This window comes from Microcaecilia unicolor, chromosome 11 (genome assembly GCF_901765095.1).
Source record: "Microcaecilia unicolor chromosome 11, aMicUni1.1, whole genome shotgun sequence".
Classification (NCBI taxonomy): Eukaryota; Metazoa; Chordata; class Amphibia; order Gymnophiona; family Siphonopidae; genus Microcaecilia; species Microcaecilia unicolor.
The window spans coordinates 61,400,249-61,426,056 of record NC_044041.1 but is presented as its reverse complement, the minus strand read 5'-3'; the positions used below and the strand labels follow the sequence as shown (position 1 = coordinate 61,426,056).

Here is a 25,808-nt window from a genome sequence, read left to right as displayed (position 1 = left end):
GTATTTGTTATCCTTGTCATCATGTTCCCACATAGTTTCATACAGCATGGGATAAGACAAAGCAACAACAATATTACAACTATGAAGACTATTACTATTGAAACAAGACCCTTTAACCAAGGACTCAGGGATCCAAACCATCCAGTTATTGAATCCCACCAAGATGTGTCTAAAATTCCCTTATAATCACTCACTTCAATTCTTGCCAGTGAAAGAATGCGCTGCATTGCATTTTTAACAATTATTGATTTCCAATGGAATGATCAAATCAAATAAATTTAGTTGAACAAGAGTGCAGAACTTATAACATGATGGAAGATAGGTGTACAGGATATTATCACATAACAAATAATCTCCCAACCGTAAAGACTGTAGAGAAGTTAGGTTATGATATAAAGCATAAGTTTGAGAGAAAGGAAAAATAGGATTGTTTAGTGCCTTAAGTGAAGAACACGCAGTAGGTACAGCAGTAATGGCTTGTATAGAAGAGGCATTGAATTGACATAATGAAAAGAAGAAAGTCAAATTTGTAAGAGTAAGGTTAGTAGAGGTCACATAAGAGGTTGTCAGTGTCCGGTTACAGAACATTTTGTTAGCACAAGCTATAGATGTTGCAGTCTGATTTATAACATAGGATCCCTGTAACACAGTCCAATTTCGGGATTGTATGTCATAAGTGTAATTACATAAAACATTAGGCATCTTACCCTGAAGTGAACTAGAGTTTATCAGACACCAATAGTTTAGTGCAGGTATAGTATGAGCAAACAAAGAAGGCAGGCGTTGAGCAGTAACATTGGTCCAATATTGCCTATGTTCATGACCCAGACCCAAATAGCAGGTACCATTACTGAAACAGTTATGAATACCTTGCAACTTAATCATAGAGTAAGGGTGAATATGTGCTGGAATGGTAGTCACAGAAGTGACAAGTGGAGTGCAAATAATACAGTTAGTCAGATTAAGAGTCTTTGAGGCATGTTGAATTCTCTCAACATATGTATTGAGTCCATAAGTAAGTCCTACCAGCAAACAGATTGCAAAAGCCTTCATAATCCTTTTACACTGATAACGTTGTTAATCAGTGCCCTTTGGAGGTACAATGGTGGTTTCTATTTCCTCAGGTAGTCCTAGATCATGAGCCTTACGTATATCAGATAGATGTACCCAAGTGATGTGGTCTGACAATCTTGCTGTTGTATGAGTTAGCTCTTTTATTTCAAATGGTCCCACGTAAATTGGGTCCTTCCAGGTCTTATGTGTGAAGTTCTTTCGAAGGACCTTTTGACCCACTGAAAAAGATGAAGAAAAAGTCATATTAGGAACTTCCTTTGATTTACAAATTGCCATATCTCTGGTCAAATTTATTATTGGATTTATTTGTTTCCAATAATTAGTTATACCGTCAAAGCCGGTATCAATTTCTTTTACAGGTACCCCTCTAGGGTCTCGTCCTGTATGTAATTGAAAAGGTGAGATCTGCAATTTTGTACTTGGATGACACCTTAACTGTAGCACAGCCATGGGCAATAAGTCCAACCAGGTATATCTCTTTTCTGAGCCCCGATTTAATGAGGCTAGTAAGACTCTAAGTCTTGTTTTTAATAGGCCATTATAGCGTTCCACTAGGCCATTAGAAGTAGGGCGATAGACTGCCACCCATCTATGCAGTATTCCACATAAATCTGTCATATCTTTGACCAGTGAGTTTACAAAATGACTTCCATTGTCCGTTCCAATTTTTGTGGACATCCATGGGCTGGTAATATATATTTCAAAAAGGTGTCTATTACCACCTGAGCTGTTTCCTTTGAACACGGAAACGCTTCCACTCATTTTGTAAATGCGTCGACCCACACTAAAAGATACCTTTTACCTTTTACTGGTATTACCATATCTGTAAAGTCCAAATGCCACTCTACTCCGGGTCCCGTTGGAATTGGAATGGATCCGGGAGAAATAACTGGTCCTCGATGTACTATATTTTTGGAACAAACTAAACAATTTAATACAATTCTCATGGCATAAGAAAGCATATTTGGATGCCAAAATGAGACTTCCATAGCTTTACTCATGTCAGAGGCTGGTAAATGTAATGTCACATGCCAATTATAAAAATTATTTGTCAATTCAGAAGTAGATCAGGAATGGTAGACAGCAGGCCTTAACACAGACTGGTGCCATCAGTGATCACAGTCAAATGATGTCACGTCCTGCCTGCCAACTAAGGTGAGAGGACAATTTGATGAACCTGAAAAACAAGAGAGAGGACTCCAAACGATAAATCAGAACAGGGCCTCTATGTAGGCCTCAGGGCATAAATGATAATAATTCACTCAATATCTGGTCAAACCCTTAACAAAATGCCATTAGCTTAATTCTATACTCAAATTTCATGCTTCTTTTGATAGGTAATACAGAATAAAATGAATTCCTATTCTGGCCTATCCCCAAACAGTATAGTCCTGTTGAAACACTTCCACATATATCCACTTCCACAACCCTTCTATCTAACTTACAAGTGTACTTTCGTAGCACATAATCATGTACTCCTGCCATGTGGTTATTCACACTATTCACACAACTTGCACATTGGCAGTATATCTTTTACAAGCTTCAAACATCTCAGTAACCTTTCAATGAATGGGAACTTGCTTCCATCTTCTTCATAATGTAATTCCCTATAATTTAAAACTTACATTTAGATCTTTATCATGGTACACCTCACCTCTCTGGACAACCAGGTTTAAGCGTCCAGCTAAAATCATGAGACATATGATTTATGGAGAAAAGTTAGAACAAGGATGATGTCAGCAAAGTAGGCAGGTGCCTAGAAATGTTCTATAGCAGCACAAAGCATTCTCATTCAAGGTACATTAACAATTTCTTAATCTGAGCATTCAGCTAAATTCCTTTACCCTGGAGGGGGCAATATCTCTGGAGTCCCAATTGCCCAAGGTAAAGTAACACAGATATATATTTATCACAAGCATGATGAATTAAACACATTAAGTAGTTTAGTAGACAAACGGTTCCTTGCATAAATCACATTATTAAAACAAAAGTCTGTAATTGTGAGTCTTGTCTGTCTGCCCTGGTTTAGACCGCAAGCTCCTTTGGGCAGGGACTGTCTCTTTTTTTTTTTTTCTTTCCCAAAGCAACTTGTGCATGTAATACACACAAAGATCAGCAGAGGGAGCAAGTCATCAATAAAAGAAAGAAGAGTGACGTCATAAGCAAACAACTGAACATTGAAACAACGAAAATCCACATGAAACCTAAAACTTATCTCTCTGAAATCTCAATTACCTGGGGTACAGAACATACATACACGTGGGATATTTCACTAGTCATTTATTGTACAAATCCTACTGAGGTAGGTACAGAGAATAGGCAAGAAATAGTTTGCAAGTCTCATGAATAACTTAGGAATTTGCATCCCTCCCCTGCAGTGGAGGAAAACAAATTTAGTGCAATACAATTAAGCAGCTGTGATTTGCACTGCCTACGAGACTCATAAGGTTTGCATAAAAGGCAAATGAATCATGGCTACAGGTAGCTGATATGTCCCTGAAGAAAAGCACAAACTGGACCCTTTTTTTTTTTTTTTTTTTTTTCCGAATGCAGGGTTTGTTTAATGTATCTGTGCAGAAGCGGGAAGGAAACAAGCTGCAACAAGCTGTCTCAGTAACTTTGACATAAGCTACAAATCTGAGTTTTAAAATCCAATGTTTTAGCTTTTGGGGTGTGGGATACCTTCTGTGGTTTTCTTTACATTCTTTAGGGACTATAGTCAGTAAATGAACACGATACCATAAATCTCACAGTAAATTACAACAGATGCACCGTGCTTTGAACCCAAGTGCAGCATGGAGCTATAAGAATACAAATATTAAATCTAATGTAATAAAAGAGAAACAAAGTGAGGCAACCCAGGCAGTTGCCTAGAAGGGCACTGGGATAGCACAAAATCCTGGTATACAAGGTATATAAAATTTGTAATAACTCCATAATCCAAAAACTTAGCTAAATAATTCCTATTTATTTATTTATTTTAAACCTCAGAAAATGCCGTCATGCACCTTTCAGTAAATCACAAAGTTGAAAGTTAACATAGCGTGACAAAAAAAGCTGGAGGAAAATCAAGGCTACATTCCTGAAGGGAGGCTTTGTATTTAACCTCCGTAATACTATACCCATAGACTTAAAGAAAAGCATGAATTGTCATACCCTTTTTAACAACCAGATTCAAGAAAGATAAACAACATTATCCCCAGCAACGAAATCCTGGTGCTGCATATACAAAGCTTGCACCGTCTGCTGTAGAAGAGACAGGAACCTCAATATCAATATTAATATTAGCCATTTTACAACAAATACAATAATATTGTAAATAATATCCAATAATAAACAATAAAAGAAAATATAAACAAAAAAGCGGGAAAAAAGAAAGCAGCGTTAAGACGTGAAGAAAAGAATTAAGAATGACGTCAATATTTTATACTCACCGTCCGTTGGTATCGGAAGATTGCAGTGGACCTCTCACGAGCTGATCAGTATCGTAAGACCGGGACACCTTAATGCAAAAATCGAACCAAAAATAATGGCTGTGCGTGCACGGTCCTGCCGCGCAGGTCGCCAGTTGTTTAAACCTCCTCGTTTAAACTTGTTTACTGAGTATCTTCACCAAAAAAGAATAAAGAATAAAATAAAGAAATGAAAGCAAAAATTCTGTTGTGGCCGCCTCACACGGGGCACCAATTGTTGAAATTCTTTCAACAAATCCCAATAAAATTTACATGTCCCAATAAATGTATATACAGAGAAACAAAAATTAGAGAAACAAAAATAGTAGAATTTTTTCTTTTTATTCAACTGCCATTTGGATGACAGAGCTATGCAAGAATATTACATAGGAAGCAACACAGAGAATAATCTCATCAGGTACAGAGATGAAGTTGCTTGTTAAGAAGTTGCTTGCTAATACAATTGTCTCTTTTCTTATATGCACATAATTCTGGCATCATCACACATTCCTTGCATTTTATTTAGCTCGTTACTAGTTTATCTCAAACCTTCTGGCGTCTAACTTTCTCTCCCCTTTTTTTCCCTTCTGCAGTACTATCAGACACCTGTTTCACATGTCTTGCCAACCTCTGTTCTTACTTTCATCTCATGGTCATGCTGTAGACATCCTGTTACTCTACTCCCTTCTTTCTCAGGACTCTCAGCACATTCTTTATAAAGGTTATTATAATGTCAGATTTTCAGTGTCAGCTATTCCAGCTGCACTTCTGGAGTCCATTTTATATTTGTGACTCCATTTTGTCAGTTTTAATATATACACCCGTTGGCTCAAAGAAGCTATCTTTTCAGCATATCTGCTATCTGCTGCGACTAGGAAAGCGAATAGAATGTTGGCTATTATTAGGAAAGGTATGGAAAACAGGTGTGAGGATGTTATAATGCTGTTGTATCGCTCCATGGTGCGACCGCACCTTGAGTATTGTGTTCAATTCTGGTCGCCGCATCTCAAGAAAGATATAGTCGAATTGGAAAAGGTGCAGCGAAGGGCGACTAAAATGATAGTGGGGATGGGACGACTTCCCTATGAAAAAAGATTAAGGAGGCTAGGGCTATTCAGCTTGGAGAAGAGAGGGCTGAGGGGAGACATGATAGAGGTATATAAAATAATGAGTGGAGTGGAACACGTGGATGTGAAGCGTCTGTTCACGCTTTCCAAAAATACTAGGACTAGGGGGCATGTGATGAAACTACAGTGTAGTAAATTTAAAACAAATCGGAGAAAGTTTTTCTTCACCCAACGTATAATTAAACTCTGGAATTCGTTGCCGGAGAAAGTGGTGAAGGTGGTTAGCTTAGCAGAGTTTAAAAAGGGGTGGACGATTTCCTAAAGGACAAGTCCATAAACCGCTTCTAAATGGACTTGGGAAAAATCCACAATTCCGGGAATAACATGTATAGAATGTTTGTACGTTTGGGAAGCTTGCCAGGTGCCCTTGGCCTGGATTGGCTGCTGTCGTGGACAGGATGCTGGGCTCGATGGACCCTTGGTCTTTTCCCAGTATGGCATTACTTATGTACTTATGGCCGGCCTCCGCCTGAAGCTTTTAAGGCACATTCCTCAAGAGCTATTTCCTCTTCTTGGGCTGAAACTGGAGCACACTCTCTTCAAGAGATATGTAGTGCAGCTACTTGGGCTTCTAAGCTCTCGTTTGCCCGACATTACAGGCTGGATGTGGCTGCCGGGAGAGATGTGCATTTTGGAGCACAAGTGCTGGCGCATGGTGTGGCTTGTTCCCACCCTATCTAGGGATTGCTTTGATACATCCCACTCGTAATGGATTCATCTGCTTGATGACAAGGAAGGGAAAATTAGGTTCTTACCATGGTAATTTTCTTTCCTTTAGTCATAACAGATGAATCCATGAGCCCTCCCTCAGTGGTTCATTATGTGATTTATGTTCAGTTTTTCCTGTAGATATGTTCCCTCATTGGGAGAAGTTGGAAAACAGTCTTCAGGATTTCTGTTCAGTTACAGGAGAATGAGTTTATTCCCTCCAGGAGGATGAGTTCATTCCCTCCTTTGAATTATAGCTCCAGTTTTGGGACGTTCATCCACTGTGAGGAAAGTTCATGTTATTATGCTTTGCGGTGTATCACTGCTTTTGAAGCTTCAAATACTGAAGAGGCAGATGGAGCTAGCTGGCCATGAGGCACTATGGTTTTTCAGTGCTCTCTATCTCCCCCTGCTGGTTGATGGACACAACCCACTCGTAATGGATTCATCTGCTATGACTAAAGGAAAGAAAATTACCAAGGTAAGAACCTAATTTTCCCGTAGTTCATAGGCCCATGCACACATGCATTCCCTGCAGAGATCCTTCCTTAGTTGTTGGTTGGCTGAGTTGCAGGCCTTCAAATACTGACCGCCATGGATGTGGGAGGCCAAAGAGATTATAGGATAGTGGCTTCAGTTATACAGTCTACTTAAATGACTGCCTTTAGAACCTCCAGATTGGATAGTTATGTCAATGGACAACAGCTTTTACAGTTGGGGAACAATCTGCCAGCACCAGGTAGCTCAGGAATTATGGGCACTATTGTCCAACCTGCTCGAGCTGTGACTAGTTTGGAGAGTGTTTTCAAGAACCTAGTTCTAGAGAAGGCAGTAAGGGTATGTTTTGACAACGTAACAGTGGTATATATAAACAAGCAGGCACAAAAAGTGAAGCAGGTCCTCTCACTCAGTCAATTTAATCTTCAGCTCTCGACAGCTCACATACTGGAATTTCAGATGTTGAAGCAGATTTCTTTTTTTTTTTTTTTTTTAATTTATAAAGCTTTTACAGATAATTATCAATAAACAGTCTTCTTGAATAGGATATAAGACAGACAATTTAACAAAGAAGAAAGAAAGGAAAAGAAAAGCCCTTCCAGAACAAAGACAGGAAAACATTTGTCAGAAGACCTTTAAAAATAGAACAGTCACAGAAATTGGGCCAGAGCCTCACAAATGATAAAGGAAATACAATTCTTAAAAAAAAAAAAAAAAAAGCCGAAGCTAAAGGCAGAATATTACAGTACTACTTCATCCCTCTCCACTTCTTACAATACCAGGTACAGAGGCTACAAGATTTATGATCCAAGAAATGTTTGGACTGAATGGGGTTATAAAAATATGTATCATATTTGTATAATTTACTTTAAAGCATAGAGACCAGAGCATAAAAGTAGCTCTGTAGGAAATAGTTTTCTGTCTCAATAACAAAAGACTTATGTCTTTCTAGAATGAATGGGAAATATCCAGAAACACAATCTGCAGATGACCTATAGTTTTATTTTCCTGTCTCATCTAAAATTGAAGAAGGGATTAAATTGATTGATCTTTATTTCAGAACAGTTCAAACTTAGAAGAATGTAAATAATCTTCCTTTGAATATTGGAAAAACTCAAATCTTGTGGTTATCTCATTTAGGAGAAAAAGGCCCGGTATCAGAATTAGAAAAGGTTCAAAGAAGAGCGGTCAAAATGATAAAGGGGATGGAACTGTTCCCATATGAGGCTAAAGAGGTTAGGGCTCTTCAGCTTGGAAAAGAGATGGCTGAGGTGGGGGGATATGATTGAGGTCTATAAAATCCTCAGTGGTGTAGAATGGGTAGAAGTGAATTGATTTTTCACTCTTTCAAAAAGTACAAAGTCCAGGGGATACTCAATGAAATTACATGGAAATACTTTTATGTTTACATCATTTTTATTGATGACATGCAAGAGAGATACCAGAACAGTACGAATAGCAGTGAAATATATATCATCAAACAAGTTTTCCAAAGTATTGCTCCTCATATCCTCCCCTTCCTAACTTCTCTCTAATACAGTTATGCTGATCTCTACTGTATCCTTAAAAAAAAAAAAAAAAGTCAGGGTTCTTAAAGGGAGTTTAATACGAAGCTACAAGCCCTTGGGGACAGAGCCTGTATATATGGAAATACTTTTAAAATGAATATGAGGAAATATTTTTTCACTCAACTAATAGTTAAGCTCTGGAACTTGCTGCCAGAGGATGTGGTAACAGCGGTTAGTGTATCTGGGTTTAAAAAAAGGTTTATACAAGTTCCTGGAGGAAAAGTCCATAGTCTGTTGTTGAGATGGACATGGGGGAAGCCTGCTTGCCCCGGGACTGGTAGCATAGATTGTTGCTACTAATAGGGTTTCTGCCAGGTACTTGTGACCTGGATTAACCACTATTGGAAGCAGGATACTGGGCTAGATGAACCATTGGTCTGACCCAGTATAGCTATTCTTATGTTCCTGTATTAAGTTCAATGAAAAGCTTAGGAGTTATATTAAACCCTGCTTTGTCATTTAGACAACAAATCTCTGCTGTCATTAAAACTGTATTTTTTAATACAGTTGTGAGACTCAAAGGTTTGTTTTCTGCAGAAAGTTTCTAGTCTGTTAAGCAGTGTTCTACCTCACTTGGACTATTGCAGTGCTCTTTTTTGTGGTCTTCCACAAACATCTTTAAGAGCATTGCAAGTAGCTCAAAACTCTGCTTCTCAGTTAATTGGAGATATAAGTAAGTTTGATCATTTGACTCTTCAGCTTGTGAAGCTTCATTGGTTACCTTTATTTTGGTGTATTAAGTTTAAAATCTTGATGTTGGTTTTTAAAGCCTGTTAAAAATTGCTCAAAGTTTGAAAGTTTTATTATCCTTCAAGAGATTTGAGATCACAAAGTAATTGCCTTCTAGATGTCCCTTCTTTTTGTCAAGTTGGTCTTGATGAAGACCGTGCCTGTATTTTTTTTTTGTCCGATCACATCAATATCAAAAGTTTTCTGAAAATCTAGATACACTACATCAACTGATTCACCTTTATCCATTCCGTCAAAGAAGTGAAGCAAATTGGTGAGGCAAGATTTCCCTTGGCTAAACCTATGCTGACTCTGTCCCTTTAAACCATGTTTGTCTATGTGTTTTGTAGTCTTATTCTTTATAATAGTTTCCACTATTTTGCCCGGCACCCACATCTGTGTTAATAATGGAAGATCAGGCTCCCTTTTGTCTCACTAAAAGGTTCTTGAAAGATCTTCAGGCTAAAAAGCGTTCCACTTAAGTATCTTATGTGAGAGTCTGGAGACTCTTTGAATTGTAATGTTCAGGCAGATTCCTACTTTCGTATGTCTGTGGCTCACTTTTCCAGTAAGGTTACAGCAAAGGCAGCAGTGACTTTCTTTTGAGGTTGTTTGGAGAAAACCTCCTTGGCAGCTCATCTGGATTTTGTCTGGGTTTTGAAATGAGGAATGTGTATAAGGCCTCCGTTGAAGCCCACTTGTCCCAAATGGACTCTTAACTTAGTTCTCAGAGCTCTACATAAGCCACTTTTCAAACCGTTAAAAAAAAAAAAAAAGCAATGTTTAAAATTGTACCTTGTAGACAGTATTTCTTCTAGCTATTTCTTCAGCTCACAAAAATACAGAATTTTGGAGTTAGAGACCTTGTCTTGTAGAAACTTGTTTCTCTATTTTACAGAGTTGGCTGTAATCCATACATATTTTATTTTTCCATTCTCCCAAAAGTAATTTCTTTATTTCATTTTAATCAATCTCACAATCATGCCTCCTTTAGGAGAGAAGATTGTGGAGATCCCTTTCAGACACTACACCTTTTGGATGTTCACCAAGTTTTAATGCGCTACTTGGAAAAGACAAATGATTTTTGAACTTTGGACAGATTGTCCTGTTTGTGGGAGCTAAAAAGGGTCAGGTGGCTTCCATAGCCACTATTGCAAGGTAGATTAAAGATGTAATCTTTTCTGTTTATATTCTGGTGGGTAAACAAGTGCCACAAGGTCTTAGCATTCCACGAATTAGAGGTACCTCTTGGGCAGAGTTGTACATGGTCAAACACCAGATGATATTTGTAGAGTGGCAACTTGGTCCTCTCTGCATACCTCTTTGAAACAACATAGGCTTGATGTGGCTGCAAAAATAGACTTTATTTTTGAGGCCAGGAGTTACTTATTCCCACCTATCTTAAGAAGTGCTCTGATACATCTCAACAGATTTTGGACTAGTGTGGTGGAGACAATAAGGAAGGTGAAATTAGTCTTATCCTGCTAATTTTCTTTCTTTGAGTCCCACCAGATCAGATCAGCTTCCCACTCAGTTTTTTTAAACTGATCTCTTTCTGAAGGTCATTTGCATAGTTTAGGTTGCTGGTTTTCTTATTGTTTCTGTAAAAAAAAAAACCAACATGAATTTTTTGTTGGTTACTATATTGGAAATTTGGAGGAAAAAGGTGAAATTCTACAAAGACTTTCATAGTCACCATTACTTTGTTATTGAAATACTGAAAGGCTATATTTGTAGGGAGCCCTTGCAGGATGGGATTCTGTCTCTATCTGCTGGTCTACAGCCACAATCCACAGTTTCTGGACTGGTCTGGTGGGACTCAAAAAAAGAGAAAACTTAGCAGGTAACACTTCAGTAGATATTTGTCATTAAGGTGGAAGTCCTAGTGGAGAGACAGTCAACCACAGAGCTATTTTGCCTGGCAGACTACAGTAAAAGAATTAACTAGCAGTTGGATCTGCCTGGCAGGCTGTGAGTACTGTAATAACTAGAAGGCCTAACAAAAATGTAGGTACTTGCTTAGCTGGGTCTGATTGACAGGCTTTGCATATCTAGTATCAACTAGATCAGTGGTGCAGTGTGGTGGTGGCAGTGGTAACAGTTGTCAGGATTCTGTCTGGAAAGGTTGTGAGGATCTGAGAAACTAGTTGTTTGAGCAAGAGACACACTAGCATTGGTAACTGTTTTTAGGTTATTATAAAGGCTTGTGGTTAGGAGTGGGTGGGAGACAGGGGTACTGTCATGAACTAAGTGGTAGGTCAGATATTTTATTTAATTACGTTATACTGAATCAGTTTTTGTCTTGATAATGTTTTGGTTATATTATCTAAAGTTATTGTTTCTCACTTGTAAAAGGACTGATTTTTATTATGTGATTTAATTTACCATTGTATTCTACATTAAATTAGAATGTTTAGAGTGAATGTGCAATATAAATACCAAATTTAAGTTGAATCCTGTATGCCCATTTCCTGAGATGTGGGATACAAAGGAGAAAGATGGCAAAACTCCTGGCTAAGGAGAAAGTTTGCCGGTGGTCACTCTGTGGCTAGCAGTTGGGGTATATCTTTAGTAGTGTGGACCAGCAATGTGCTGAATCATCTTTTTCTAGTAAGTTTTAGCGCGACGAAGTCTAAACAGAATTTCAGAGAGGTGCCCCAATGTTCTTGGATCAGCTTTCTATGTTACTACCAAGCTCATTCTGTAATGGGTGAACATCTCATTGTTGAAAGAGGATTTGTAAGTGTTTTGGCCTAGTGATATTTGTGTCTCAGTTCAATCTGCAGGTGTCTGCTGTTGGGGCGACACCATTTTAGACATAAGATTGCTTGTTTCTAGTTTAGATCTTTAAACATTAATCTCTGCTTTTTTGTATTGTAGTTGGAAGATGAGTATCGAGCATTCCGAGAAGAAGCCAAAAAGCAGGTGGAAGAGCTGACCCTGGAACTGGAGAAGGTGCGTACAGAGCTTGAAGAGAAGGAGACAGAACGCAGTGACATGAAGGAGACCATCTTTGAACTGGAAGATGAAGTGGAGCAACATCGAGCAGTCAAACTTCATGACAACCTTATCATCTCGGACTTGGAGAGTAAGTGATGAGACATGACCATGTAACCCTGCAGAGTCCTCACTATGTCAGATCATGTTCATGACACCTGGCAGCCTAAGAGGTGTGTACACACTGAGCTTAGATATTAGTAAGTGCCATATGTACAACAGAATGACCTTGTGCTTGATGCTGGCGTCCAGGCAGTGTATTTCAGTGTTCCGTGAAAGTGGAATTATTTTTGCACAGATGTTTGTATGGTGCTTACCTGTAATGTAGTGAACTTGTTGAGACAATGGGTATCCTAAAGAATTGTTTCCATCTCAGATACTCGTGGACAGCTAACATGGTGGGGTTCAGGAGAGGTCTGGGTAAGTTCCTTGAGGAAAAGTTAATAAGAAATTATTGGCCAAATAAACTTTGGTAAACTATCCTTCATACCTTGAATTGAGCTGTGAGAAATTTAATGCACTTTTGTAAGATCTGCTATGTACTTCTGACTACTACTACTTATAATTTCTATAGCTCTACTAGACGTACGCAGCGCTGTACACTTGAACATGAAGAAGACCGTCCCTGCTCGACAGAACTTACAATCTAATTAGGACAGACAAACAGGACAAATAAGAGATAAGGGAATATTAAAGTGAGGATGATAAAATAAGGGTTCTGAACAAGTGAATAAGGGTTAGGAGTTAAAAGCAGCATCAAAAAGGTGGGCTTTTAGCTTAGATTTGAAGACGGCCAGAGATGGAGCTTGACCTACCAGCTCAGGAAGTCTATTCCAGGCATATGGTGCAGCAAAATAAAAGGAAGTGAGTCTGGAGTTAGCAATGGAGGAGAAGGGTGCAGATAAAAGAGATTTACCCAGTGAACGGAGTTCCCGGGGAGGAATGTAGGGAGAGATGAGAGTGGAGAGGTACTGAGGAACTGCAGAGTGAATGTACTTATAGGTCAATAAGAGGAGTTTGAACTGTATGCGGAAACGGATAGGAAGCCAGTGAAGTGACGAGGAGAGGGCTAATGTGAGCATAACGACGCTAGCGGAATATTAGTTGTGCAGCAGAATTTTGAACAGATTGAAGAGGAGAGAGATGGCTAAGTGGGAGACCTCTGAGAAGCAAGTTGCAGTAGTCTAAGCGAGAGGTGATAAGAGTGTGGATGAGGGTTCTGGTAGTGTGCTCAGAAAGGAAAGGGCGAATTTTGGTGACATTATAGAGAAAGAAATGACAGGTTTTAGCAGTCTGCTGAATATGTGCAGAGAAGGAGAGGGAGGAGTCTAAGATGACCCCAAGGTTACGAGCTGATGAGACAGGAAAGATGAGAGTGTTATCCACAGAAATAGAGAATGGGGGAGGAGGAGAGGTTGGTTTAGGGGGAAAGATAAGAAGCTCAGTCTTGGTCATGTTAGTTTGAGATGGCGCTGAGACATCTAGGCAGCAATGTCAGACAGGTAGGCTGATACTTTGGCCTGGATTTTGGCTGAGATTTCTGGTGTGGAGAGGTAGATCTGGGAGTCGTCAGCGTAAAGATGATACTGAAAACTATGGGATGAGATCAGAGTACCAAGGGAAGAAGTATAGATGGAGAAAAGAAGAGGTCCCAGGACAGATCCCTGAGGTACACCAACTGACAGTGGGATAGAAGTAGAGGAGGATCCACTAGAGTATACACTAAAGGTACGCTGGGAGAGATAAGAAGAAAACCAGGAAAGAACAGAACCCTGAAATCCAAGTGAGGACAGCGTATCAAGGAGTAGGCTGTGATCAACAGTGTCAAAAGCAGCAGATAGATCGAGAAGGATGAGGATAGAATAGAGACCTTTGGATCTGGCCAGGAACAATCATTGGAGACTTTAGCAAGCGCTGTTTCAGTTGAATGAAGGGGGCGAAAGCCAGATTGAAGTGGATCAAGAATAGCTTGAGATGAAAGAAAGTCAATTCAACGGTGGTGAACAACACGTTCAAGTATCTTGGATAGGAATGGGAGGAGGGAGATGGGGCGATAGTTGGAAGGACAGGTAGGGTCCAATGAAGGTTTTTTAAGGAGTGGTGTGACTACGTCATGTTTGAAGGCCTCAGGAACAGTCACAGTGGAAAGTGAACTGGCTACTGTCAGAGACAGGCTGATGTGCTCAGTAGATCTTGGTTTGACTCAGCATGGCTTTTCTTATGTTCTAGGATTTATCTGTTAGGCATGGTTTCTGTTTGACCATGGAGCTCTTCCTCCACCCATTTAGTGACAGAACTGTTATCTCCTGACTTATAGGGGGTCACTGCTGAGCAGCGCAGCTCTGTTTAATAGGAATTACTTTTGATAAAACAGCTATGCATATAATAAAGGTAGTAGAGTGTTTTTATTTTGAGTTTATTAATTGGAATGTTAGCTTTGGGAAATGTGCATCTTGGATGTCTTTGTATTTTGCTCACTACAAGAGGAAATGTATTTGCTTTTATTTCGCCAGTGTTGTAGTACAAACTAAGCTCGACTTCTTAAGATTCCCAGTTCAGATTTTTTTTTCTTCATGTTTCTATTTCTAATTTGTGATCCCTTGTTCTGTATTTGGTGAGAGCCTATCTGGTTATGGGTGCCAATATTTCAAAATGATTAGGGGTGTCAAAGGTGCTCAACACTTAACTGGATCCACAGAGCTGGTTCCTATGTGTCTGGGTTTTGCCTCAGACAGAGGCACAGTTTTCAGTTTGCATGTAGTTTGTGTAGATCTATAGCAGTCCCATTTGCTAAGAATGTAAAAAGAATTGAAGCGGTGCAAAGAAAAGCTACGAGAATGGTATGGGATTTGCGTTACAAGACATATGAGGAGAGACTTGCTGACCTGAACATGTATACTCTGGAGGAAAGGAGAAACAGGGGTGATATGATACAGACGTTCAAATATTTGAAAGGTATTAATTCGCAAACGAACCTTTTCTGGAGATGTGAAGGCGGTAGAACGAGAGGACATGAAATGAGATTGAAGGGGGGCAGACTCAAGAAAAATGTCAGGAAGTATTTTTTCACAGAGAGAGTAGTGGATACTTGGAATGCCCTCCCGCGGGAGGTGGTGGAAATGAAAACGGTAACGGAATTCAAACATGCGTGGGATAAACATAAAGGAATCCTGTTCAGAAGGAATGGATCCTAAGGAGCTTAGCCAAGATTGGGTGGCAGAGCCGGTGGCGGGAGGCGGGGATGGTGCAGGGCAGACTTATACGGTCTGTGCCAGAGCCGGTGGTGGGAGGCGGGGCTGGTGGTTGGGAGGCAGGGATAGTGCTGGGCAGACTTATACGGTCTGTGCCCTGAAAAGGACAGGTACAAATCAAGGCAAGGTATACACAAAAAGTCGCACATATGAGTTTATCTTGTTGGGTAGACTGGATGGACCGTGCAGGTCTTTTTCTGCCGTCATCTACTATGTTACTATGTTTGTTCTGTTTTACTAGTAGTAGATGTATGTGTTCTAGGGGGCTAGTATGATATTTGTAATGCTGCCTATTCATAGGTAGGGTTTTTGTTTGACTTGTGGGAACTAGTGCTACTGTTGTTTATCAGGTTTGCAGCTTGTATGTTGAATTAGGATTTTCTTCAGGTTTTGTATTTCACAGGGTGCCTAGTAATGGAGCAATTTGTTTAATTCCTCAGATGACATAAAAATCAGAATATTTTTTGTCTGGTGACTTCCATGGAGAAATGTCCTACTTCTGATCTGGACCTTTTCATTATGTAGCTTCCCACTATTCCAGGTCCTGTGGGATAGCTGTATCCATCAACCAGCACGTAGAGATAAAGAACTGAAAAATGAGCTGAGACATTTCTCTCTTGGCATCCCGTGCAGCTCGTCAGTATTTTCTGTCTCCAGCAGGTGGGTGGACACACTTTTCAGCCTCTGGTTCTGAGTGCTTTGCTCCTAGTCCAGTTGGTCACCTGGTCGCCGCTTGAGTCTGCAGAGTCATATCTGGAGGTCTTCAGATCCCTGTTTCTGGTGTCCCATGAATTTACTTCTTCCCTCCCTTCACCTCTCCCCTCTTTCCTGTAGAGCTCTCCTTTTCCAGCACAACCTTAAAAAAGGAAAAGAGATTTGTTGGAGAGTGTGGGACAGAGTATCAGTTCTGAGCCTTAATCATCTGTAGAAAGCCTTGTGGTGAACAGTCGGCAGTGGTAAGTCCAACTAAAGTTTGACTCTGAACTGCTTGGAGGGCTACAAGTTCTACTTGGTGCAGGGGGAGGGATCATGATTCTCACCACTTGGGACACATTGCGCTTGTGACAGTCGGGGTGAATGGTGACACTCACAGAAGCAGTTAAGCAGTGTTTTGCTATGGGGCCTGCCGGACGGCGTTAGTGTGTTGCAGTGTATACAAGCCAGGAATTCCGTGGGATGCTGAGGAAATGGTCTGTGGCAGCACATCTTCAGATTTGGTGCAGCATCCGAATATGCCAGGGTCTTCGGGCTCTCCGGCAGGGCCAGTGCACAATTTGATGCAGGAGAGCATGGGAACAAGCACCATTTTGTTGGGGCCTACTGGCAGTAAGGAACAGTCTCTGCCTTATTACACGGGGAGCATAGCTGCCATTTTACAGCCTCAGGGCCCGACAGAGCATTCAGCTGCATTGGGATCTTTGTTTTCTCCGGAGTTTATATTGCTTTTACACCAGGCCTATTTATTGAAGCAGGGACAGTCAGAGAGGCTGCAAGGTGCTTCAGTTTCTCTCCCTGCTGCCCCTTTGGCTCCTAAGAGATCTCGTTTAGACTTCCAGGAGTGGACTCTCTGTTCTCCCTCCTTATCAAATGTGGCCTTGGTCTATTCAGAGGAGCCATCATTGAAGGAGCCTTTAGAGGAGAGGGGTGATCTGAAAGTACTGAGGCTGTTTTGTAAAGAGGAGCTCAGTACTCTTAAGGCACTGGCTGTACGTTCCATTGAGGAGCCTTCTGTTTTGGCGTTAGGACTTCTATCTTTGTTGATCATGAGGGAGCTTAAAGGTCGTTCTAAGGCCTTCTCGATACAGCCATACATTCAGAATCTAGGCAGAATGGATCTCACCAGATGCAGGGCTGAGAGTGAGAAGAGCCATGGCTCTCCTCTACCTGTTAGTTTTGGAGGAGGAAAATTGCAGCTCACAAGGTGGACTCCTGGGTTACAGCGGTGACTAAGAAGACCACCTTGTCGGTGGAAGGGGGCATTGCCCTAAAAGACCTACAGGATAGAAAGCTAGAAGGCCTCCTGAAACAAGCCTTTGAAATGACCTCTTTTGGGCCTTCAAGCAACAGTGTGCAGCTTGTTCGTGGCAAGAACATGCCTGAAGTGGCATCGGTAGTTGGCAACACAAGACAGGCGCCATAACACCCAGCTGTAGGTGGGGTTGGCTTACTTGGATGCTATTTATGACATGTTATGGGTTAGGGCTCTCGGTATATCTTTGGCTGTCATGGCACATTGACAACTCTGGTTGCAGCATTAGGCAGTGAATGCAGCATCAAAGTCATGTCTAGTTAAACTGCCCTGTTGGGGCAAGTGGCTTTGGAGAAGATCTCAGTAACTTGCTGAAATTACTGGGGGAAAGTAAGCCACAGCAGTTGCCAAAGGATAAGCTGAAATCCTCTGGTTGTCCGTCTTCAGGGGGCTCTCAGTTTCGAGACAGCAGACAGTACCGGCCTGGTTGTTAGCAGTATCAGAAGTCCCACTTTCAGGCACGCCAGTCTTCCTTTTCTGTGGACAGGAATTCATCCTCTCAATCAGCTAGAACACCCAGTGCCTGCAGAGCTTAATAATGATGTGAGGCTGGTCCATTCTTCTCTTCATCAGGTGGGCCAAGATCATGTCGGATCAGTGGGTTCTGGATATTCTTACTGAAGGTTACAAGTTGGAGCTCTCCTGCCTGGTCATTCCTCTCTTCTTGTAGTCTCCTTGTTGAAAGAGAACCAAGGCAGTCGAAGTTCAGGTCATCATAGATTTCTTGCTGGTTCCCCATGCTGAACTGGGACAAGGCAGATACTCCGTCTACTTTATTGTCCCAAAGATGGAAGGCACCTTTTGTCTGGTCTTAGATCTCAAAAGTCTAAACTGCTGTCTCTGCGTGTCCTGCTTTTGCATGGAGACATTGAGCAGTCATAGCCTAGGTTCAAGCAGAGAATTGCTCACCACCCATGATCTCAAGGAAGCGCACTTGTGTTTACCCATATAGCTGCCCGGGAGCGTAGCTTCAGGGGGCCATGGGGCCCAGGCCCTCCAATCTTGGCTCGGTCCCCCCCCAGTTGAGTACACAGGCTTAACACCTAGCCAGTAGCAAGAGCTAATGGCCAGGCCAATGTCTTTCTCTTTCCCTTTTCCTCTCCCCACACTGTTTTGAGTCCAGCACGTCTGTCCCTTGACACCCCCCCCCTGGCAAGTGCAGTCTATCCATCACTTCCCCGGGTCCTCCCACCTGGCTTGATCACTGGCAGCGGCTGCAGCAGACTGCCCAACATGCCTCTACCAACATAGGATCTTTCCCTGTGCAGTGCCCTGCCTTCTTTGACACAACTTCTTGGTTTCTGAGATGTTTTACTTAGAAGTAATGGGTCGAATAATGACTGTTACCTTACATGATGCTTCCTGCAGATATCTTGTTCTGTACAAGTTATCTAGAGATGAGAGAGGTCCACACGTTTGCTCGTCTGGTTAGTGTTAAGTTAGTGAGTTGTTTAAAGTTGTTGTGTTTATTCTGTGTTTCTTCTTACTGCTGGTAAATACTGAGGAGTTGGACTGCCAAAAGAGATTTTTCATCTCAGTTTTCAGTTTTCTATCTCCACCTGCTGGTAGTTGGACACAATTATTTCACAGGTTCTGGAATAGTGGGAAGGACTAATGGAAAGAAAATGATCAGGTAAGGCCTAATTTCTCCATTCCTGGGGAATACGGGGTTTTTGTATGTCCAGATTTGTAAAAAGGTTGAGAACCTCTGGTATACAGGTAGGAGATGGAGAGAGTGCCTGGGTCCACTTGGAGGTTAGAAGATGTTTTGAGGGTGTTTTGCTATTTCTTATTTAATTATGTGCACAAAACTATATTTCACCATTGTATCTTAGAGGACACTATAAGTGGTACACTGGAGATGTGGAGGGTAGTAATGAAGAAGGAAGAGGATGGAAAATGAGGAAACATTAGCTGATGGCTGAGAGCAGATATAATTTTGGCTTTCTTTTAATAGAGAGAAGATAGTTTGGGAAACACGGTTTAGGGCTGGACAGAAATACGGCTATGCCAGGATTATCAACAGTAAGACAATTTAAGAGCATAAGGAATGTCAGGCTAGGTTAGACAAAAGGGCCATCAAGCTCACCATTCTTTATCCAGTAGTGGCCACTCTGGGTCACCAGAAAATACCTTACAGGTCCCAGGGAACTAGATACATTTCTTGTAGTTCCAGGGATGAATGATAGCATTCTGAGATCTCCGGCTGGATGTCTTCACCACAAATTCTATCTTAATTGTTCATTGAGTGAACTACCTCTTAGTTTCATTGAGTGTCCCATTGTTCTAGTACAGTTTGGTTTTGTAAACCTGTGTCTAATCACCTTGATCATTGCTTCAGGTTTGAATCCTAATCTTTTTACCCTTCCTTCTCTGTACTTTTCCAATTCTGCTATGTCTTTTTGTGAGATGGGACGACCAGAACTGTACATAATATTCAAAATGCAATTGCATTGTTCCCTGCCACTGTTATTCTGTTTTCTCGAACTTCTTCCTGTGGTTGTGCTAGTTTTTGTGGTGCCCTTTGCTCTTTCCCTGGCTTATGTTCACTAATCAGATTCCAGTATGGTGGGGCTGTAGTTTTCCTGCACAAAGTTGGCAGTTTTGCAAACCTCAATTATGATCTTTCAAATCTTGTGTTCAAACACAAATTGTTCGACCCTATCTTTACCCCACCTAGTAGGCTGAATGGCTGTATCATGTGGGGAGGAGGGGAGGGGATCTCTGTTATCTGTGACTCTACCCTGCTACCTCTCAGGTAGGTCTAACCTTACTCCTGCGGAGGCCTTTCTTTTTCAGTTGACATTTACACTATCTTCTCTACTATCCTCCATCTTTATCATCTGCTGATGGAGAGAAGATATCTTTGTTAATAGAATTAGTTCCATATTATCCTAATCCCTGTATGCTTGGGGACTCTAATATCATTTTGATACCCATATTTGGAGAAAGGCAGATTTTACATTTTATCTGGATAATCTTGATTTGATACAACATGTTTGTGGCTGTACACATCAGAGTGGTCAAATATTAGATCTTGGATATATCACTCTTTTGAGGTTATTTTTATAGTAGTGAAGACCTGCACGATCCATACAGACTGCCTAAGAAAATAAAACGCATATCATACAATATGATGTGACAAATAACATATGCATTCTTGACCTTGATCTGTTCTTGAAATTATCGGGGGACAAATCATAAAAGTCTGTCTAGCATTGGCCCTATTTCCCAATTACTTGTTGCCATCTAAGCACCACTTTTGGTTCTAATTCCATTCTCTTTCCATATAGGAATCCTTTATGTTTATCCCACACAGAAATCTGTTACTGTTTTTTGTCTCCATCACCTCCCACGGGAAGGCATTCCAAGGCATCCAGCAGCACCTCTGTGAAAAAGTGCTTCCTGATGTTACGTTCAAGTCAAACCCCCCCTTCCCCAAATCTCAATTCATATTCTTCAGTTCTGCTTGCTTCCCTGTCTGTGGAAAAGATTTTTTTTTGTATATTAATACCTTTAAATCACCCGGTCCCTCCATTCCTCTAGGGTGTATGTATATGTGTGTGTGTGTATATATATATATATATATACAGTGGGGGAAATAAGTATTTGATCCCTTGCTGATTTTGTAAGTTTGCCCACTGACAAAGACATGAGCAGCCCATAATTGAAGGGTAGGTTATTGGTACCAGTGAGAGATAGCACATCACAAATTAAATCCGGAAAATCACATTGTGGAAAGTATATGAATTTATTTGCATTCTGCAGAGGGAAATAAGTATTTGATCCCCCACCAACCAGTAAGAGATCTGGCCCCTACAGACCAGGTAGATGCTCCAAATCAACTCGTTACCTGCATGACAGACAGCTGTCGGCAATGGTCACCTGTATGAAAGACACCTGTCCACAGACTCAGTGAATCAGTCAGACTCTAACCTCTACAAAATGGCCAAGAGCAAGGAGCTGTCTAAGGATGTCAGGGACAAGATCATACACCTGCACAAGGCTGGAATGGGCTACAAAACCATCAGTAAGACGCTGGGCGAGAAGGAGACAACTGTTGGTGCCATAGTAAGAAAATGGAAGAAGTACAAAATGACTGTCAATCGACAAAGATCTGGGGCTCCACGCAAAATCTCACCTCGTGGGGTATCCTTGATCATGAGGAAGGTTAGAAATCAGCCTACAACTACAAGGGGGGAACTTGTCAATGATCTCAAGGCAGCTGGGACCACTGTCACCACGAAAACCATTGGTAACACATTACGACATAATGGATTGCAATCCTGCAGTGCCCGCAAGGTCCCCCTGCTCCGGAAGGCACATGTGACGGCCCGTCTGAAGTTTGCCAGTGAACACCTGGATGATGCCGAGAGTGATTGGGAGAAGGTGCTGTGGTCAGATGAGACAAAAATTGAGCTCTTTGGCATGAACTCAACTCGCCGTGTTTGGAGGAAGAGAAATGCTGCCTATGACCCAAAGAACACCGTCCCCACTGTCAAGCATGGAGGTGGAAATGTTATGTTTTGGGGGTGTTTCTCTGCTAAGGGCACAGGACTACTTCACCGCATCAATGGGAGAATGGATGGGGCCATGTACCGTACAATTCTGAGTGACAACCTCCTTCCCTCCGCCAGGGCCTTAAAAATGGGTCGTGGCTGGGTCTTCCAGCACGACAATGACCCAAAACATACAGCCAAGGCAACAAAGGAGTGGCTCAGGAAGAAGCACATTAGGGTCATGGAGTGGCCTAGCCAGTCACCAGACCTTAATCCCATTGAAAACTTATGGAGGGAGCTGAAGCTGCGAGTTGCCAAGCGACAGCCCAGAACTCTTAATGATTTAGAGATGATCTGCAAAGAGGAGTGGACCAAAATTCCTCCTGACATGTGTGCAAACCTCATCATCAACTACAGAAGACGTCTGACCGCTGTGCTTGCCAACAAGGGTTTTGCCACCAAGTATTAGGTCTTGTTTGCCAGAGGGATTAAATACTTATTTCCCTCTGCAGAATGCAAATAAATTCATATACTTTCCACAATGTGATTTTCCGGATTTAATTTGTGATGTGCTATCTCTCACTGTTACCAATAACCTACCCTTCAATTATGGGCTGCTCATGTCTTTGTCAGTGGGCAAACTTACAAAATCAGCAAGGGATCAAATACTTATTTCCCCCACTGTATATATACACACACACACACACACACACACACACACACATGTACATACATACAGGTAATCAAGTTTATGTATTTGGTGCAAAGCCCATACCATTTTTGTCACTTTTCTCTGAATTGCCTCAAGTCTTGTGTTCTGATGAGGTACAGCCTCTAAAACTGAACACGAGATATTTGGCTGGATGGACTTGAGCTGAACTTTTGAGTGATCTGTTGTATTGCATAAGTTTGTATCCTTTGGTTGCTGCAAAAATAAAAGTAAACAATTCAAGTCTCAGTATTGTGTATTGTGTATTTTCCTATGTCCTCTGTTTTGCTATTTGTCCAGGGTTCATGCTCTGGCACATAGCTTAGAAGAGCAGTGTAGAAATTTTCACCAGTTTGGCAGCGTGTAGTGACAGCAGATGGCAGCATACCCCTCTTTAGCCCATTTTACCTGCATTTTATTTGTAAGGAATTCGTGCATGCTTACTAGCTGAGCATGATGCCAATGCAAGTAAAAATAATCCAGGCAGGTGGTGAAACTATAAATTATGAAAGTGATTCACTTCAGCATTTAGGTTACTTCATAATAAGCGTTAAGAGAGAATTGAATATACCAGTTTACTTCTAAAAACTCACAGTACACCACCTTGGGTGAATCTCTTTATCAAGGCTGTTATTATATCCTAGTAAATGAATAAATAAAAACAAATGCCTTTTTTCTGTTCAGTTTCTCCTTCCCGGGATGAAATCTTGTTCTGTCTTCAGTTTGTGTACTCTGCACATTTCTGGAGTGAGATATAACACAGCTGTGGTAAGCGCAGAATGTGCATAAGCATCCAGCTCCCTCATACCTTGGGGTTGATGTAATAAAGTGCACTAGTTTTGTGCGCAATTTAGGCCATCTATGGTAGAGCACAATATTAGAATAAATTTTCAGCTCTGTTTACATAGAACAAGAGGTTCAGGATGTGTATAGTTATGTAGTTCTTTTTTTATTAAAAGAAATCTACTGATATAAAGCTTTTAAAAAAAAATACATACAAGGGTGCATGTGTAGTAAGAGAAGCCATTTTATAAAGGTACACACTAAAAAATTGAATGGAGGAACTTGGTAAATTTTACTTTATGTAAAAGTTACACGTGCATGTTGGTGTTTCACAATTACACATGTAAATTGCACCTGTATGCCTGTCATTTTGCAACCTTATACGTTTACATGCTTCTAATTAACAGAGGCTGCAATTTTGGAGGGAGAAAATAAGCAATGGGGATAAGGCAAAGGGGATGGAATTTGATATACTGCCTTTCTGTGCTTACAGTCAAAGTTGTTTACGTATTATATACAGGTACTTATTTTCTACCTGGGGCAATGGAAGGTTAAGTGACTTGTCCAGAGTCACAAGGAGCTGCAGTGGGAATCAAACCAGTTCCCTGGTTCTCAATCCACTGCACTAACTGTTAGGCTGCTCCTCCACTCCAAGGAGAGAGAATTCCCTTAGTTCCTCCTGTAAAGTGCTGGCCTAAAGGAGTAACATAGTTCCACAACATAGTAACATAGTAGATGACGGCAGAAAAAGACCTGCACGGTCCATCCAGTCTGCCCAAGAAGATAAATTCATATGTGCTACTTTTTTATTTGTATTGTCCTCTTCAGGGCACAGACCGTATAAGTCTGGCCAGCCCTATCCCCGCCTCCCACCACCAGCTCTGGCACAGACTGTCTGCCCAGCACTATCCCTGCCTCCCACCACCGGCTCTGAGTACTTTTAGAAATCTGTACGTACACGTGAGCAAGAGTAAATCCCACTGTTTATTTATTGGCACATGCTGTACTGTAGGTACTGTACACACTTTTTCTGAAATGGCGAATACATGTAGATTTTCGTTCTTCCCAAAACATGTCCCTTTGCAATCTACACATAGTGCAGTTATACAAGTGGAAAAAAAGAAGCTTTCTAAATTTTTTTATATGTTTGTATCACAAATAGGGCTTCTAAAATAAGGATCTTTGCACACAAGCTTTGAGTAGACATTGGTGCACAGCTTATTTAAATCCCACAGTCATGAAGGCATCAGCTATTAAACCCAGATTCAAAGCACTGTGCAAGAAGACCCGAAAACTAAGCAAAACACAGGATATTTTTTAAAAGCCAGGTCTAAGGAGGAGTAACAGCTGCTTGTTCAGTGATAGTGAGGATTTTGTCTCTCTGTCTGTCTGTCTCTCTCTCTCTCTCCTGTGAACATATAGGGCCTCCAACTTTTTTCAGGCATTGTTAAAAAGATGGATCAAAAAAAAAAAGGCAGGGATGAGGAGCCGAGGAGGTGGTGTGCTGTAAGAAAGATTAAAACTCTTGACTGTTGGACAAATTGGAGTGGAGGAGTGGCCTAGTGGTTAGGGTGGTGGACTCTGGTCCTGGGAAACTGAGGAACTGAGTTTGATTCCCACTTCAGGCACAGCTCCTTGTGACTCTGGGCAAGTCACTTAACCCTCCATTGCCCCAGGTACAAATAAGTACCTGTAAGCCGCATTGAGCCTGCCATGAGTGGGAAAGCGCGGGGTACAAATGTAACTTAAAAAAAAAAAATTTGGTATTGCAAAAATTATATCGGTCCTCAGAGTTGCAAACCTGTACATCTGTGTTTGTGCTGGAGTGCTCTCTGTGCATAAATACTGGTATTGCAAAACTTATATGTGCAGAACAGCACTCCACCACATGTATGGATGTATGCACATGCAACTGTAGGTGCTGATTCAAGTTTTTTTTGTGTACAGAATAAAGCTGATTCTACTGCTACACTGATCTGTATGTGTATGGATTCAGCATGCTCCTCTGTTAGTGCAGCTTATTTGTGTACTATGTGGTTACTGCACTGGATGCAGTTTTCACATATGCATTAGAAGACGTTGCATAGAGATTAGCACAGATTGCTAACTTATGGATTTCTGCATCGGTCCCCTTGTGTTCACATAATGGGAAGCTCGAGACATAACCAAACATCCAGCAACCTTACACCTTGTGTTCACACAGTGGGGAGCTCAAGAAATTATCCAGAAATCAAAAATGCTCTTATGTTGGACACTGGATCATTGGGCTGGATGGTTTTGCACATTTCCCCTAGCATTTGGAATTTTGTATCTTTTTTTTAAAAATTCAATTATAACCCCCTTGATAAAGACCCTAGGTGGCAAAGCATGGCTATATTAAGATA

The 25,808-nt window shown here is 41.1% G+C and overlaps 1 protein-coding gene across 2 annotated transcripts in view; it reads left to right on the top strand.

Moving 5' to 3' along the window:
- SPECC1L (sperm antigen with calponin homology and coiled-coil domains 1 like) overlaps positions 1–25,808 on the top strand; it is a 151,434-nt gene that overhangs the window by 50,366 nt on the left and 75,260 nt on the right. For both annotated transcript variants that reach the window (XM_030219076.1, XM_030219077.1), the window contains one exon: positions 12,037–12,244. In XM_030219076.1, the coding sequence (XP_030074936.1) occupies positions 12,037–12,244 (208 nt within the window). The remainder of the gene's footprint in view (positions 1–12,036; positions 12,245–25,808) is intronic.